Source organism: Streptopelia decaocto, assembly GCF_964273445.1.
Source record: "Streptopelia decaocto genome assembly, chromosome: 15".
NCBI classification, from domain to species: domain Eukaryota; kingdom Metazoa; phylum Chordata; class Aves; order Columbiformes; family Columbidae; genus Streptopelia; species Streptopelia decaocto.
Window position 1 is genome coordinate 1500274 of NC_138670.1, and position 12814 is coordinate 1513087.

Consider the following 12814-nt stretch of genomic DNA (forward strand, 5'->3'; position numbering starts at 1 on the left):
GAACGCGAGAACCTGAATTCTGCATTTTTTAAGACCACAGAGAGGGGTGCACTATGTTGAAGACAGACTCGTTTATAGCTAGTAACATGACAAAAATCTAAACTTAGAACAGTAATTAACAAGAACATCTATTTTTTATGTGTGTGATCTTTTCCTTATTGACCAGAAACACAGTGTTAACAGCCAGCCATGTGATGAATTACTAGTTTTTTTCTGAACAAGAATTTGCAAGACAGCAGAATTAAACTTCCTATGCTGTCTACTGCAGTATCGACTGTGCCGCAGCAGGAAAACATCTAAGCACATCAAGAGAGAAGTTTGCAAAAACTCCGTAACACAGTTCCATAGAGACTTTGCTGAAATGCTTTGAGACTTCTTTCACTTGCATTTTAATAAAACACACAGTTCCAACCTTCAACAGAGGTGCTGTGCTCTTCCTCTCAATGCACCCTTGCTATTTTTACTCCTCACCTCTTTGTTTCGCAGGTTGATGCTCCTCCTCCTCAGTGGGTTCTGAAGGGTCATAATAATCACTGCCATAACGGAACCCCACTGCGTTATAGGTACCATCCTCTGCCAGAGCTTCACTCAGTCTTTTATATTCCTCCTCTTGAACAAAAATGCAATTACCAATCATTAGAACATATTTAAAAGCTAATTTGTTAAAAAAAAAAGAAAAGAAAAGTAGTATTTCTTACTTTAGGTTTTAAATGAGAAGTTTTCACCTAGTCATTTTAGCTGTCATTAAAAACTGAATAGAAAAACACAGCATGTACATATGCTGACCATTTATTTCTTCCCGAAGAGATAAAGGCTGTGGATTAAAACACTCTAATGTAATTAGGCATACCAGAGCATAAAATCGCATTTATACAACACTACAAAAGCAGAATGTGTTTATTTTGGGGGTTTTGGGTCTGAAATCCCAGTCTGCCCTCAGAATCTGGGCAATTTCTGTGTGGCTCTATATTTAAACTATCCCGAGGTCCTCTCACATACGCAAAGACTCCCGTTTTTCGAATCCACTGGGTACTGTCAAGATAACATCAGAAAAAAGAGAGTATAAAATTAGGAGTAAATTTAATTTCATAATTATTTATTTAAACATGTGCTAAACTCAGGAAGTTTCCTGGAGCAATACCTTGCCTCGCCTCCTCCTCAAGCAAGTCCGTATGCAAGGCTAAATACCTCTCTTCATCACAGAGGGCTTCTATTCTAGCCTCCTCTTCGGACAACTGATAATCTCTGTTCCACGTGGAATATTCAGCATCATATTCAGAAAGGTCATGCAGGTGACCACGTCCATCATACCTGCAAGATGAAACAGCTGGTCAATGCAAAAAACTTAGGGCTTGGGTTTATGCGACTACTTAAATACTTACCCATTAAAAACAAAAGAAAAAAAGTACTTATATGTTAAAGCATTTTTCCTTTTAGAAGTTACATTTAATTTTGCTAATCATTTGTCACCAACTATCGAAAATTTGTTTAATAGTCTAAATTCCTCTCAAAGAAACTAATAAATTATTAGAATTAAAGGCAAAGGTATCCTTTAATAGTTTAAGTGGGATCCATTTCCTTAACAGCTCTTACCGTACGTGCTTCAACCAACCAATCAATGTCACTTGCAAAATACGTTTTTCTGGAAAGTCAAATAGCTTACATTCACACAAACCCGAATACATAAATACCTATCCGTAAGAACCAAACGGTCGAAATTTCCTCGCTTCTTTCTGCTAGTCCCGAACTCTCAGGAGATATCTTCACCATAGAAACTTGCGTCCATTGGAGGTAAAATCATGGCTAGGCTCGGCCCCTAGCCATTTGGCTGAGGAAATAAGTTCTGGGTTATGTGATAGAGAGACACACATACATAGGAACAGTAACATATACATGCAATTTAAGGAGGTTCACCGTAAAAACGGCAAAGATCAATGACGTACAGTTCCTTTCTACTAAGCAGAAATAATTTTCTTTGCAGGAAAAGCACTGCATTGGGATAATGTGTACGCATCAGGGAGAGAAACTGATTGAAAAGTAAAGTGACAGTAAACTCGACTCCGCTGAGGTGTCTTCCCACACACAACTCTTGACTTGTGCCAACTTGCTAGACCAAAAACAAAGAAAGTAAATATTCTTATAGTAAAAAGTTAATGAAACACGGAGGTCTGGTTAATCAAGCTCTGTCCACAGGCAAACTTCAACCCAAGTCTTCTCATAGCAATGTGCTTTTCTCAAAGTGGTGAATATGAAGGCTTCCTGCTCCTGGGGATAAGAAGGAACCTAAGCTTCCAAAGGAGCCTATAAGATTAGTAATTGCAAGCTACCTTAATTTATAAATGTAGGTTATTAGACTTTTCGGTATGCACATACATGCACATACGCAGTTTTTGTTCCCAACAATTTCTGTAACAACAGTAAATTGGGTTATTGTTGCACAGGACCACAAAAACGGCCTCTGCCCACCAAGGAAATCTGTCCCAAAAGTGATGCGGATTACAAGTGCACATTGCAACCCTTCTGCTCTCCTCTATGTCAGAAATGCAACACAGCTACAAACACTTATGGTTGTTTTTTCATGTGCTTGTGTTGATTCTAATTCAACAAATTTTTTGCAATCGTAAAAATCATTAATGGCGTGAACCCCAACATAGCACAAGGGCTTTTCTTTTTTCCCAGTCTTATGGAAGGGAATGAAAAGATCTTCCCTTACTGATATCTTTCCAAGACAAATACAGCTCTCAAATCAAAACAAGAAAAACCATGTATAGCACCAAAGCAATAATGAAACTGAGGGAACAAATATCTGCAGTATGTCATGTGATCCTTTTCAAACCAAAATCCTTCCATCTTCCCCACTGAGGTTTTCAGGGTCAGCCACAACTCTCACATTGCACTTCCTGTGCTCCCCTCCAACACAGCCAGCCTGACTTTTCCCTCTCTCCAGGAAAACATTCAGAAAATTCATTCTGAATGAATTTATTTCCAAATCCCACCCTGCACTGCAGAACAACTTAAAGACCAGAAGAAACATCAAAGCACATTGTTACTCTCTCTGGCCATGAACTTGTACCTAATGCAGAACAACCAAAAAAAGCCACCTGACGTGAAATTTGAAAAGCAAGCATCCAAAATCAAAGCCATTCTGCCTAATACAGTGAATGATAGTACAATAAAAAGTAATTAGGCCAAGAATTGCTCTTGGGGTATCCCACCAACAGCCTGCAGGTATATTACACAGGAAAAATAAGAAAACCTCACTCTCCCTGAGGTGGATAAACACCTTTCTACTCCTCGCACTGCACTCTTCTCGCTTAGAGAACACATAAAGTGCCTAATAAGCGTTCCCATGGAATAAGGCTCCCTTGGTTCCAAGTGAGAGAAGATGATGTTTGTGGTTTGCACTGAGAATGAACAGATCACTCCTGCTCTCCAGCCCCCCTGCCAGCCCTGCCCTACACAAGTGGAGCAGAAAGACCCAGCGCACACGGGGGGCAGAAGGAGGGGAACCTCCCAGCACGCCTGAGGGGGGAACCCCGAGTTCCCGCTGCCGGGGGACGGTCCTGCAGTCCCCAGAGCAGCACCCGAACCGCTGCGCCAGGAGGAGCGGCCTCCAGCGCTGCCAGGGAAGAAGATCCGCACACACCTGCCAGAGCCAGCCCGGGGCTCATCCCCCGCCCTCACCTGCCCACAGCATAAGGGGGGGAACAGAAAGAGGCTATAACAGGAGATCTCGCAGCAGAGTCTGGGGTTGTGTTACACCGACCTATCGATCATGATCTTGGGGTCTCCCATCCAAGGAATAAGGTGTCGCCCCTGCTCCTGGTACTGAGCCTTCTCATCATCTCGAAACAGCTTGCAGGCATAGCCGAACACCAGCAGCTCCACACGGCTATTCCCACCTCCACCTCCTCCTCCACCTCCTCCGGGGGGCCCGGGGGCCGCTCCCCCGCCTGACAACAACATTAGGGGCGGCGGGCCTGCTTCTTCTGCGGTCCGGCGAGAACCTCCGGCCCCTCCGTACATCACCAGGGGATGCAGCGAGGAGGAGGGAACTCACAGTAACAACAACTGTCCGAGAAGCGAGTCCCCCCGCAGGCCGGGCCCGCACTACACTCCCCAGCTCCACAGCACCACAGTCGCCATCACCCGAAACAAAATGGCGACTCTTCCGCTTCCGCTGGCGGAGCAGCGGCCGGACCGGCTTCCGGCGGGGGCAGCAGATTCGCCGCGGCTTTGGGCGGCCTGAGGGAGCAATGGCCGCAGGAGGCGACTCGGGAGGCTCCGCGCTCCGGCGGGGCAGCGCGGCGTTCGGCGGCAACAGCCGGTTGCCGGGCGGGCAGGGCGACAGTGACGCCACGGGCGTGACGAAAGTGCGGAACGGGGAGGGGGGGCCGTGAGGCGCTCGGGGGTGAGCGCGGCCCCGGTCGCTGGGGCCGGGGCAGGTTTGGCCGCTTTCGCGGTCCCGGCTGCGGCTCAGACCCCCCGGACACGTCTCCTGACCCTCCGTCCCCCGGTCTGCCCATCGCCGCCGTGTCACCCGTGACCCGCGGGGCTCCCCCCCGCAGGTGACACACGCTCCTGCCGCCCCCAGGGCCCAGCAGCCTCCCCTGCCCTCCATGGAGCTCTGAACGCAATGTCGGCCGTGCTGTACCGTGCTATACGTGATCCTTCTTGTTTTGACTTGACAGCTGTATTTGGCTTGGAAAGATATCAGCGAGGGAAGATCTTCTCATTCCTTTCTATTCTATAAGACTGGGAAAAACTAAAAGCCCTTGTGCTATGTTGGGGTTCGCGCCATTAATGATTTTTACGATTGCAAATAATTTGTTGAATTGGAATCAACACAAGGACACAAAAAAACAACCATAAATGTTTGTAGCTGTGTTGCATTTCTGACTGAGAAGGGAACAGAAGGGTTGCAATGCGCACCTCTCGTCCGCATCACTTTTGGGACAGATTTCCTTGGTGGGCAGAGGCCATTTTTGTGGTCCTGTGCAACAATAACCCAATTTACCATTGTTACAGAAATTGTTGGGAACAAAAACTGCGTGTGTGCATGTATGTGCATACCGAAAAGTCTAAATAATGTGGGGGCGGCGGGATTCACCTCCCGGGGAGTTGGAGGGCACGGGGGCCGAGCGGGGAAAGGATGCTCAGGGGGGATTTTAAAGAAATGTGAGGCTATTTTTGCTAAAGCTATGTAATCCCGGCCAAAATTTCCTATATTGTTTGCCTCAGGATTATTGTTCTCATCACTGTTGAAGAAGTCTGAAGAAACATGCTGGTTTGTGTATGTTACAATAAAATTTCACAATGAAGCATGTTGTGTTTTGCAGTTCCCAGTGGGAGTTAATCCACAGCCTTTGCTGTGAGAGGTTCCGGATGCCCAGAGCACACGCAGAATTCCTGGGGTTTTCCTCTGTGAGCAACTTACTGGCATCATTGTACAGGAGTGAAATACAAAAAACGGTGTGACAGACAACGCACATGCGCTAGAAACGATGGGTGGGGGTTTTGTGGTGTCCATAAGTCTGGTCATGCAAACGGTTCAGCAAAAAGACGGTAATGGCACAAAAAGGGCTGTGTGGTTGGTGGTAGCGTAAGGAGGAAACTTCAGAGCGTTTTATTGGGATGTGTGAGACAAGGACATGAACTGGGCGTGAGTGAGATCCAGGACGAAAATGGAAACCTTAGTTACAAAAACACAATTACAGAAATCTGGGGGGAGCATTTTACTGATCCTGGGAAATGGATAAAGGCAAATAAACAGCAATTTTCCAGCCAGCTGAGCCAAGAGTCCCCCAGAACACCCAGGAACAAGAAAGCACCAGGTGCCGATAATGTTCCCGCTGAATTACTAAGAACAGGAGGGGATAAGACTACAAAAACTATTTTATGTTAGTTTGGTGGTTTGAAAATGATGTAAAGAAATGGAAAAGGGGAACTACGTGTAAATTTGAGAAAGGGGAAGAAAGGAGACCTGGGGCAGTGTCTTGCTGTTGATTACAGCCCGTGATGTTCGGGGCGATTTGTTCACATGTAGTTAACCTGTAAACAGAAGAGAAATTAAGAGAGGTTGCTGGAAGAACAGGAATACAGCACAACAGTTATTTTCAGACTATTGAGTACCTGAGGAGAACAAGTAGGATCACAAGCAGTGTACATACAGTGATGTTTAATGTATTTAAGAAAACCTGTCATAGTGAATCATAGATTTGTTTTGTAGTAAAAAAAAAGCATCTACCTCTCCCTTTGGACAGTTAATATTCTTTTTTTCCCCTGGTATGTGTAAAAAAAGTAGACTTTTTACTCTTCTTGTTGTTTTTAGTGCACATCATCATGAGGAAGGAAACTTAGTGCTAATCATAATACAGAGTGTGCTTTTTTTACTTCATTTAAAGACCTATCCAACTTTAATATCTACTAATAGGAAAAAATACTATAGGCTTCTGTTTTAAAGTCTTTATATGGTAGGGTGCCCAGGTTATTTCACTCAGTCCCTTGATTAGTCCCAGCTGTCCTGGTTGTGCAAACGAGAACCAGCTGGAGCAGGACAAATTGACAAAATTAGGCTCCCTCTCACTTCTTCGTTCATTTTGCTATAGGCAGGAGAGCAAGAACAAAGCAGGTAAACCCAGCCTTTCTTGCTTAGGCAAATACCTTTATTTTTTCTTTTTAAATCATAATGGAAGTGTAGTTGTAGTAATTTAGTGTTGTTTTGCAGTTTAGCAAAGAGTATAGAATAGTTGTGAAGTAGGTTTGAGAGAAACATGCGCTGTGCTGATTCTAAAGAGAAATGCAGCTTATATCACGTTCCAATAAGCTAAAGGAATTTTCAGCGCACCAAAAGAACACATCAGCTGTGCCGCTGAGCACACGGGAGATGGGAAATCTGGAGCTCTGGAGTTAGAGACCCTGCAGGAAACACAGCGCGGGATGGGTAAGCAGTTCCCTACAGAAACACGTGCAAGTTTGTGATAATTAAGAAGCTATAATTTGGGAATGAGATTTGGTGTAAATTGAAAGAACTGCCTTGTAATATTCTATATTGCTTATCAGGGGACAGGACTGTATACAAGAGAAGTACCATAAAGGGTTTTGTTGATCAACACGAGTATTATGTTTTTCGTAGTAAAAATAGAAAGCTTGCATATCACTCTATGGATCTTGACATTGGCTCTCTCAGACTACTGAAGTAGGTTCATTATTCTTGTGGCAAACGCTCTGCTTAGTCAGGCTGGAACCAAGATTTAAGTGGTGGTTGTTTTGCTCAGCATTTGTTCATTATGGAGCTTGGCATGAACCTGCACTGACGTCGACTTCTTTATTCTATCTCGGTGATGTCTCGTTGCTGTGTTCTTGAGGGAAGGATGCACAGAACCCGCGAGGTTTCCCAGAATTGCACATAGTTATTCTCTTACATGAGACATTCTCTAAATTTTCATGACTTTTTAAGCAGATTTTATTGTTAGTTCTGCTATTACTGTAGCATCCATGTATAAAGCATACGGTAATTCCAACCCAATTGAATTGGAATCATGTTTCAAATATGGAATTGCTGTACAACAGTAGCCAGGTAAACAATTCATGGGAACGTTAATGACCGCAGTATGTAACTGGACACAGAGCAGTGGTTAAGGATTTCTAGCTTTTTTAATTATAAACTTCCTGTAATTCATAGCTCAGTCGCTCACTTTCTATCCAGAGAATTTCTTACCTCCTGTATGAACTGTATAAATATACCATTTACTCCTCTCTCTTAAAAAACCAAGGTAAACCCCGTTCTCTTTAGCACAGTGTTTATCTATGGGCAGCCTTTCTCATTCTGCAACTTGCACGCATGTGCCAACCTTTGGAAGGCTTTTGTTCTTTCATTTTGGTTTTGCGTGTGTTCCCCAGCCTGCTGATTTCTCTAAGTTATTTGGTTACTGTCTTTAAATCAGAGGGCTCCTTTCTTGGGGAGGGGTTGTAAGATGTAAAGATGCACTTAAGTATAAACAGGAAACAATATACAAAGCTTGTCCCTCTTCCCTTTGCTTTCTCTTGAACTGCTACTCTGCAGACCACACTGATGTGTTTAAGAGCAACATTCAGAGTTGATGGCGTATTTGTTTGATAGCAGGGACATTTTACATTGAACTCTTAGTGCTACAGAGCAGCCCCCCCTGTTACAGTCTGGCCAGCTGTATGTAATCACCTCTTGGCCATTGGAGGCCACTCTCTGCAGGAGAAGCTCGGAGGTGAGCGTGTGTGCTCCATGCAGAACATAAACTTATCTTTCCTGTTAGTGGTGTTGCTCGTCTGCTGGTGTGATAGCATTCCGAACCAGACTGTGATGAACGTTCATCTGCTGCCTGAAGAGGACTTGGCTTGATGCACAACGAAGGAAATGCTTTATGCTTTTATTGCTGTTTGTATGTTACATCATGGGGAATATACAGATATTGAAAGCTCCAAGTCTGCCCTTGACTAACCCTGTATTAAAGCTGCTGTCATTCATTTATAACAGTAGCACGCTTAAAGAACCTAACACAGATTCATTAGCTTTAATGAATTGGGAGGCTGTATGACTAATAAAACCAGAGAAATACAGGTTATTAATGGCTGTTATATGATAAAATGAACATAGAAGCTGGGGGAAGACTTACTTGAAAACTTCCTGGCCCTGGCAAGCCGTTGTTTGTGCAAAAGAAGTAAATGCTGTTCATCAACAGCCACTGCTTTTCGAGGCTCCTCTTCCAGGTGCTGCTGAAGCAGCTCTGGCTCCCCGGGTGCTGTGGAGAAATCAGCACTGTGCTCCTGGCTGGAAAGAACCACTGGAGCTTTGGGCTGGGTGGGCTGCTGCTCACTCCGAAGGAAAAAGGTGGAGCAGCAGCAGTTTGTATTGTGTATTAGCATATAGTGTATTAACGTTCTGTGATCCTCTGTTCTACAAAGTATTTTTCGAAGATTTTCATTTTATTTTTAGTTGTTGTTTTCCTCACAATGACTTTCTAATCCCTGTCAACATTCACAAATTGCAATTTGCTAAGTCTATTAATCCATCTGTGCAGCGAGTCACCTGCTTGCTGACTGCTGTTCATGTCACGGGGGTTTGCTGATCCACCCTGGAAAGCAGAACATACATCTGTATCATAGGATGTGAGCCTTGAACACAATTATGATTTGCTTAGGTTTGATGGGAAATTAAAGTGGCACAGTAGACTGTGTGCTGTTGCTTATGTCTCTCTGTGTTTTGACGCCGACTGTTGCGCAAAGACTTTCAGCACCACTGGCTTCTGTAGGGCTGTGTGACTCACAGAGACGCCACATAAGGCTGAAGCTCTTTGTATTGATATTGTTAGTCTCAGTAACCAAATCCCTTTAATTTTTCCCTCCAAGGCTTCAAATTTCCTTGGATGAGAAATCCTTGAGTTTCTCTTTCAGCGTTCGATGTTTGTCTTTCAAATGTCTCAGCAGTGTCAAGTGTTTGTCGCTGAACAGCTGGTGCTTTCGGCATGAGCTGCAGCCTGGCGCTTCCAGCCAGCCTGAAGCCACATGGAATTTTCCGCTTTATGTGTTTTTTTTCCTCTATTGCAACTCAGCATCATCCCTTGCAAACCTCTTGTCTTTCCCATTCACGCTTTGGCTGGGATCAAGTGAGGAATATGGGAGCCCGATGGAGCTGTTGTACCCTCACCACTGATCTGCTGGGTATCAATTGTTAGTGCTCCTGTGATGGCAGCATCTGAGATTTCAATCTAAAGTTAAACCCAAAGAACACAACAACACAAAAAAACCCCAAACCAACCCCAGAACCCCATATACAAGCCCCTCAGTGGCCCTGTTCATTGCACTGTGCTTCAGCCTCTGCTATGTGTGATTGAGATAATGACCGTTAATTAAGGTGGATGGAGTTAGAAAATACACCTGTACTGGATGGCATGTACTTGGATGCAATGATTTATCTCAAATACTTCAATCTGAGATGCATCAAAGGATGGCTCTTTCATCACCTAATTAGCACTTTTTTACTCTCAAATTCCTTATTTTTCCCCAAGTTGTGCCTGTCCTGTTCTCTTCCTCTAGTGATTTAGTTGCCCGCAGCTTCTTTCTCGTATTTTTGGATGTTTCTTTCTCTGTTTTCCAGGTGAAAGTTATTCAACTTTTACAAGAGCCACAGTTTCTGTATAAACAAAGGGTAATGTCATTGGAGTCTTCCGTAGAAAGAAAATCCTGCTAATGGTGTTTTGCCTGTGTCAAGGAATTGGTCACTACTGAGATTTCTTTTCAACTGTTTTAAAAAAATAAAGCTCTTAAATAGGCCCCTTTCACCTTTCTAGAATGCGATCATAACTTTTACTGCAGAAGGAGCAAAGCTATTAAAGAAACGTTTTCTCTGTGTCGCAAGGTGTTAAGTGTGTGAGAGCCTGCCATTGTTTTTCGGTTTTAGTGGGGTTTTGAGTAGTCTGCTTGATTTCTGGGCTATGTAGGCTCGTTATATCCTCTTCTCCAGCCCTTGGGTATTTAGGAATGTCCAAACCCTTTTTCTTCTGAAGTCACCAGCTCTTTTTTCCAGCTGTGGAGAAAGTTACTAACTTAATTAGTTGAATTAGCCTGCCCTGCCTGCTGGCAGGTCACTGAGCTCTGGGAGGGCAGAACACGCAGGTCAGCTCCAGCTTCCATGTCCCTGTGCATGCAGCTGTTTAAACACCTCGTGTGCAATCAGCTCTGTAAGATGATGGGTTGCGCTGGTCAGGATTGCACCGAAAGCTAAAAAACAAACAAGAAACCCAGCCAACCACAACCAAACCCAACACAACCCAAGAAATCTGCAGAATATACCGGGAAAGGAGCTTAATTTACAGCATTCTGCTGTTCACTTAAAGGATCCCGTGTCTCTCTGCCCAGATCTATTCGTGATTTGGGTAAGTCCCAAGTATGTTTCCTTGTAATTAGTTACTTCATTCTTTGATGTGTTTTCCATTAAATGTAAATTTATGTACAGAACCAACTGTGTTTTCAAACAAATTAGTATTTGTATAGCAAGTACTTGCGTGATTATACTTTAGTGTATGCATATTGTAGAGTCAATTTTCTGCTTAAAAAAATCTTAAAACACCAGGTAAAAGTTGCCAAGTTGGAAGAAGAAATAGTTTATTAGCCGGTCATGGCCTCTTATGATTTTCAATTAATAAAAGTGAAGTTAACTTAAGTTTATTCTTCATGTGTTATTTTAGAACTGTCCTGTAATTAAATGCTTGTTTGTGTTTGGGCGACATAAAAGCCTTAACAGAAAAGGCAGAGCTTGACAATGTGATGTAAAAAGGCCGTGTTGTCCAGGAACGCTCCCTTTTAAATGCAATGTGTGAAAATTGCTCTTCCTTGTCTTTTTAAAGCCGCCTTTTTAGTGTCAGCTGCCTGCACAGAGATTCAGCACAAGCCCTCAATACAGGACTTTGAGAAATCAGTGGGTGTGTGTGGAGGGTTGTGGTGAGTGCTGCCGAGCACCAGTTGAAACCTCCTTGTTTGGGGAAACCAAAACAAAGTGCGTGCGTGTGTGTGTGTGTGCGTGTATTCCCAGTCCGGGGCGGGAGGATGTTTGCATAACCGAGATTGCAAGTGATGCTGGAAATAGGCTGAGCTTTTCAATTTTTAGTGGATGTAGTTATTAAAGAGATTGAGAGAGGTTTCAATTGCAGTGAAGTAGTATTTTCATGGGAGAATAAGTGTGGGGTCCTAAATGTTGTTTCTGTAAGAATCAGCAGGTGGAAACTGAAGGCAGACATATGCCAATTGAGAAAGATTAGACGTTCATCACAACTGCTGCAATAAATCCATACTTCTCTGCCCTGAAATGTCTTTGATTTAAGCTTAAGTATCTTTTTGGAAGATTAACTTTAGCAAAATATGCGTTAAGCTTTACTCAAATGTAAAGAATTGTGCCAGGTCTGGCAGTGATGCTTTTCCATGAAGCCGTTTGGTGAGAGCTTTGGGGGTGATGGAGCCGGGGGGCTGGGGGTGGAGGGCTTGTGGCGTTGGGCAGACACACGGTTCTGAATGAGGAGCGTGTTTTGTATTAGATTTGAGTAAAATGTGAATGGAAAATTGTAACGGGCCCCAGGACGGTGTTGTGTACGTGGAAATAGCTAATCGAAGAGCATTTTGGGGAGGCTGAGCAGTGTACACATCGCACACCATGCAGAAATAGTGTTAGTATAGCTACCGGGCTAATAACCTACTGTGAAAACATCTTGAACATGACGGGAGATGCGAACATTGCAGCTTCACACTTGTGTAAGCTAATGCAGTCTCCAAAACAGGATGTTTCCCCATCAGCCGTTAACGATGAAGAGGGATCGTACTGTTCTAGAGACTCCTTTTCCCTTTACGAGTGCTGGTAATTGAACGGCAGGCATTCGGAAGACACATAAGGAATTCTTACAGATTTATCTGTGAACCAGAGCATTTACTCAGCTCTTAACTTCCACTGGTTATGTGTTCAGGCTGATTCAGTGTCTACGTACGACTCACCTCCGCAATAGGGCATAACCTCTGCTACCCCGTCACAGCCTTTGATTTGACTTGCCTGTCCATAGATCCAAATATGTCAAATATATTGCTAAACGCTATTCGCTGACAATGTATGGGTCTTCGTTCCCAAAGCTACGCTCAAGAAATCAACAAAATAAATGTAATAAAGGAACTCAAGGTGTCCACTGGGGCGACTCAAATGCTTGTGCGCTCACATACAGCAGATAAGGTGCTGCGCCAACACCCATTGTGTTGTTTTTATAAAAATGTATTCTTGAGCTCTGAGCTACTTGTTATT

At 43.8% G+C, this 12814-nt stretch overlaps 1 protein-coding gene across 4 annotated transcripts in view; it reads right to left on the reverse strand.

Moving 5' to 3' along the window:
* Nucleotides 1–4155, reverse strand: part of SFSWAP (splicing factor SWAP) — a 30051-nt gene extending 25896 nt beyond the window's left edge. The window contains exons 1-3 of one of the 4 annotated variants that reach the window (XM_082066067.1): nt 3767–4155; nt 1142–1311; nt 472–609 (exon numbers count right to left, since the gene is read on the reverse strand). In XM_082066067.1, the coding sequence (XP_081922193.1) occupies nt 472–609; nt 1142–1311; nt 3767–4026 (568 nt within the window). In that variant the 5' untranslated portion in view covers nt 4027–4155. Of the gene's footprint in view, nt 1–471; nt 610–1141 lie in introns of all 4 variants that reach the window. The other 3 variants (XM_082066069.1, XM_082066070.1, XM_082066068.1) reach the window with 3 other exon arrangements.
* Nucleotides 4156–12814: the final 8659 nt, after the last annotated feature.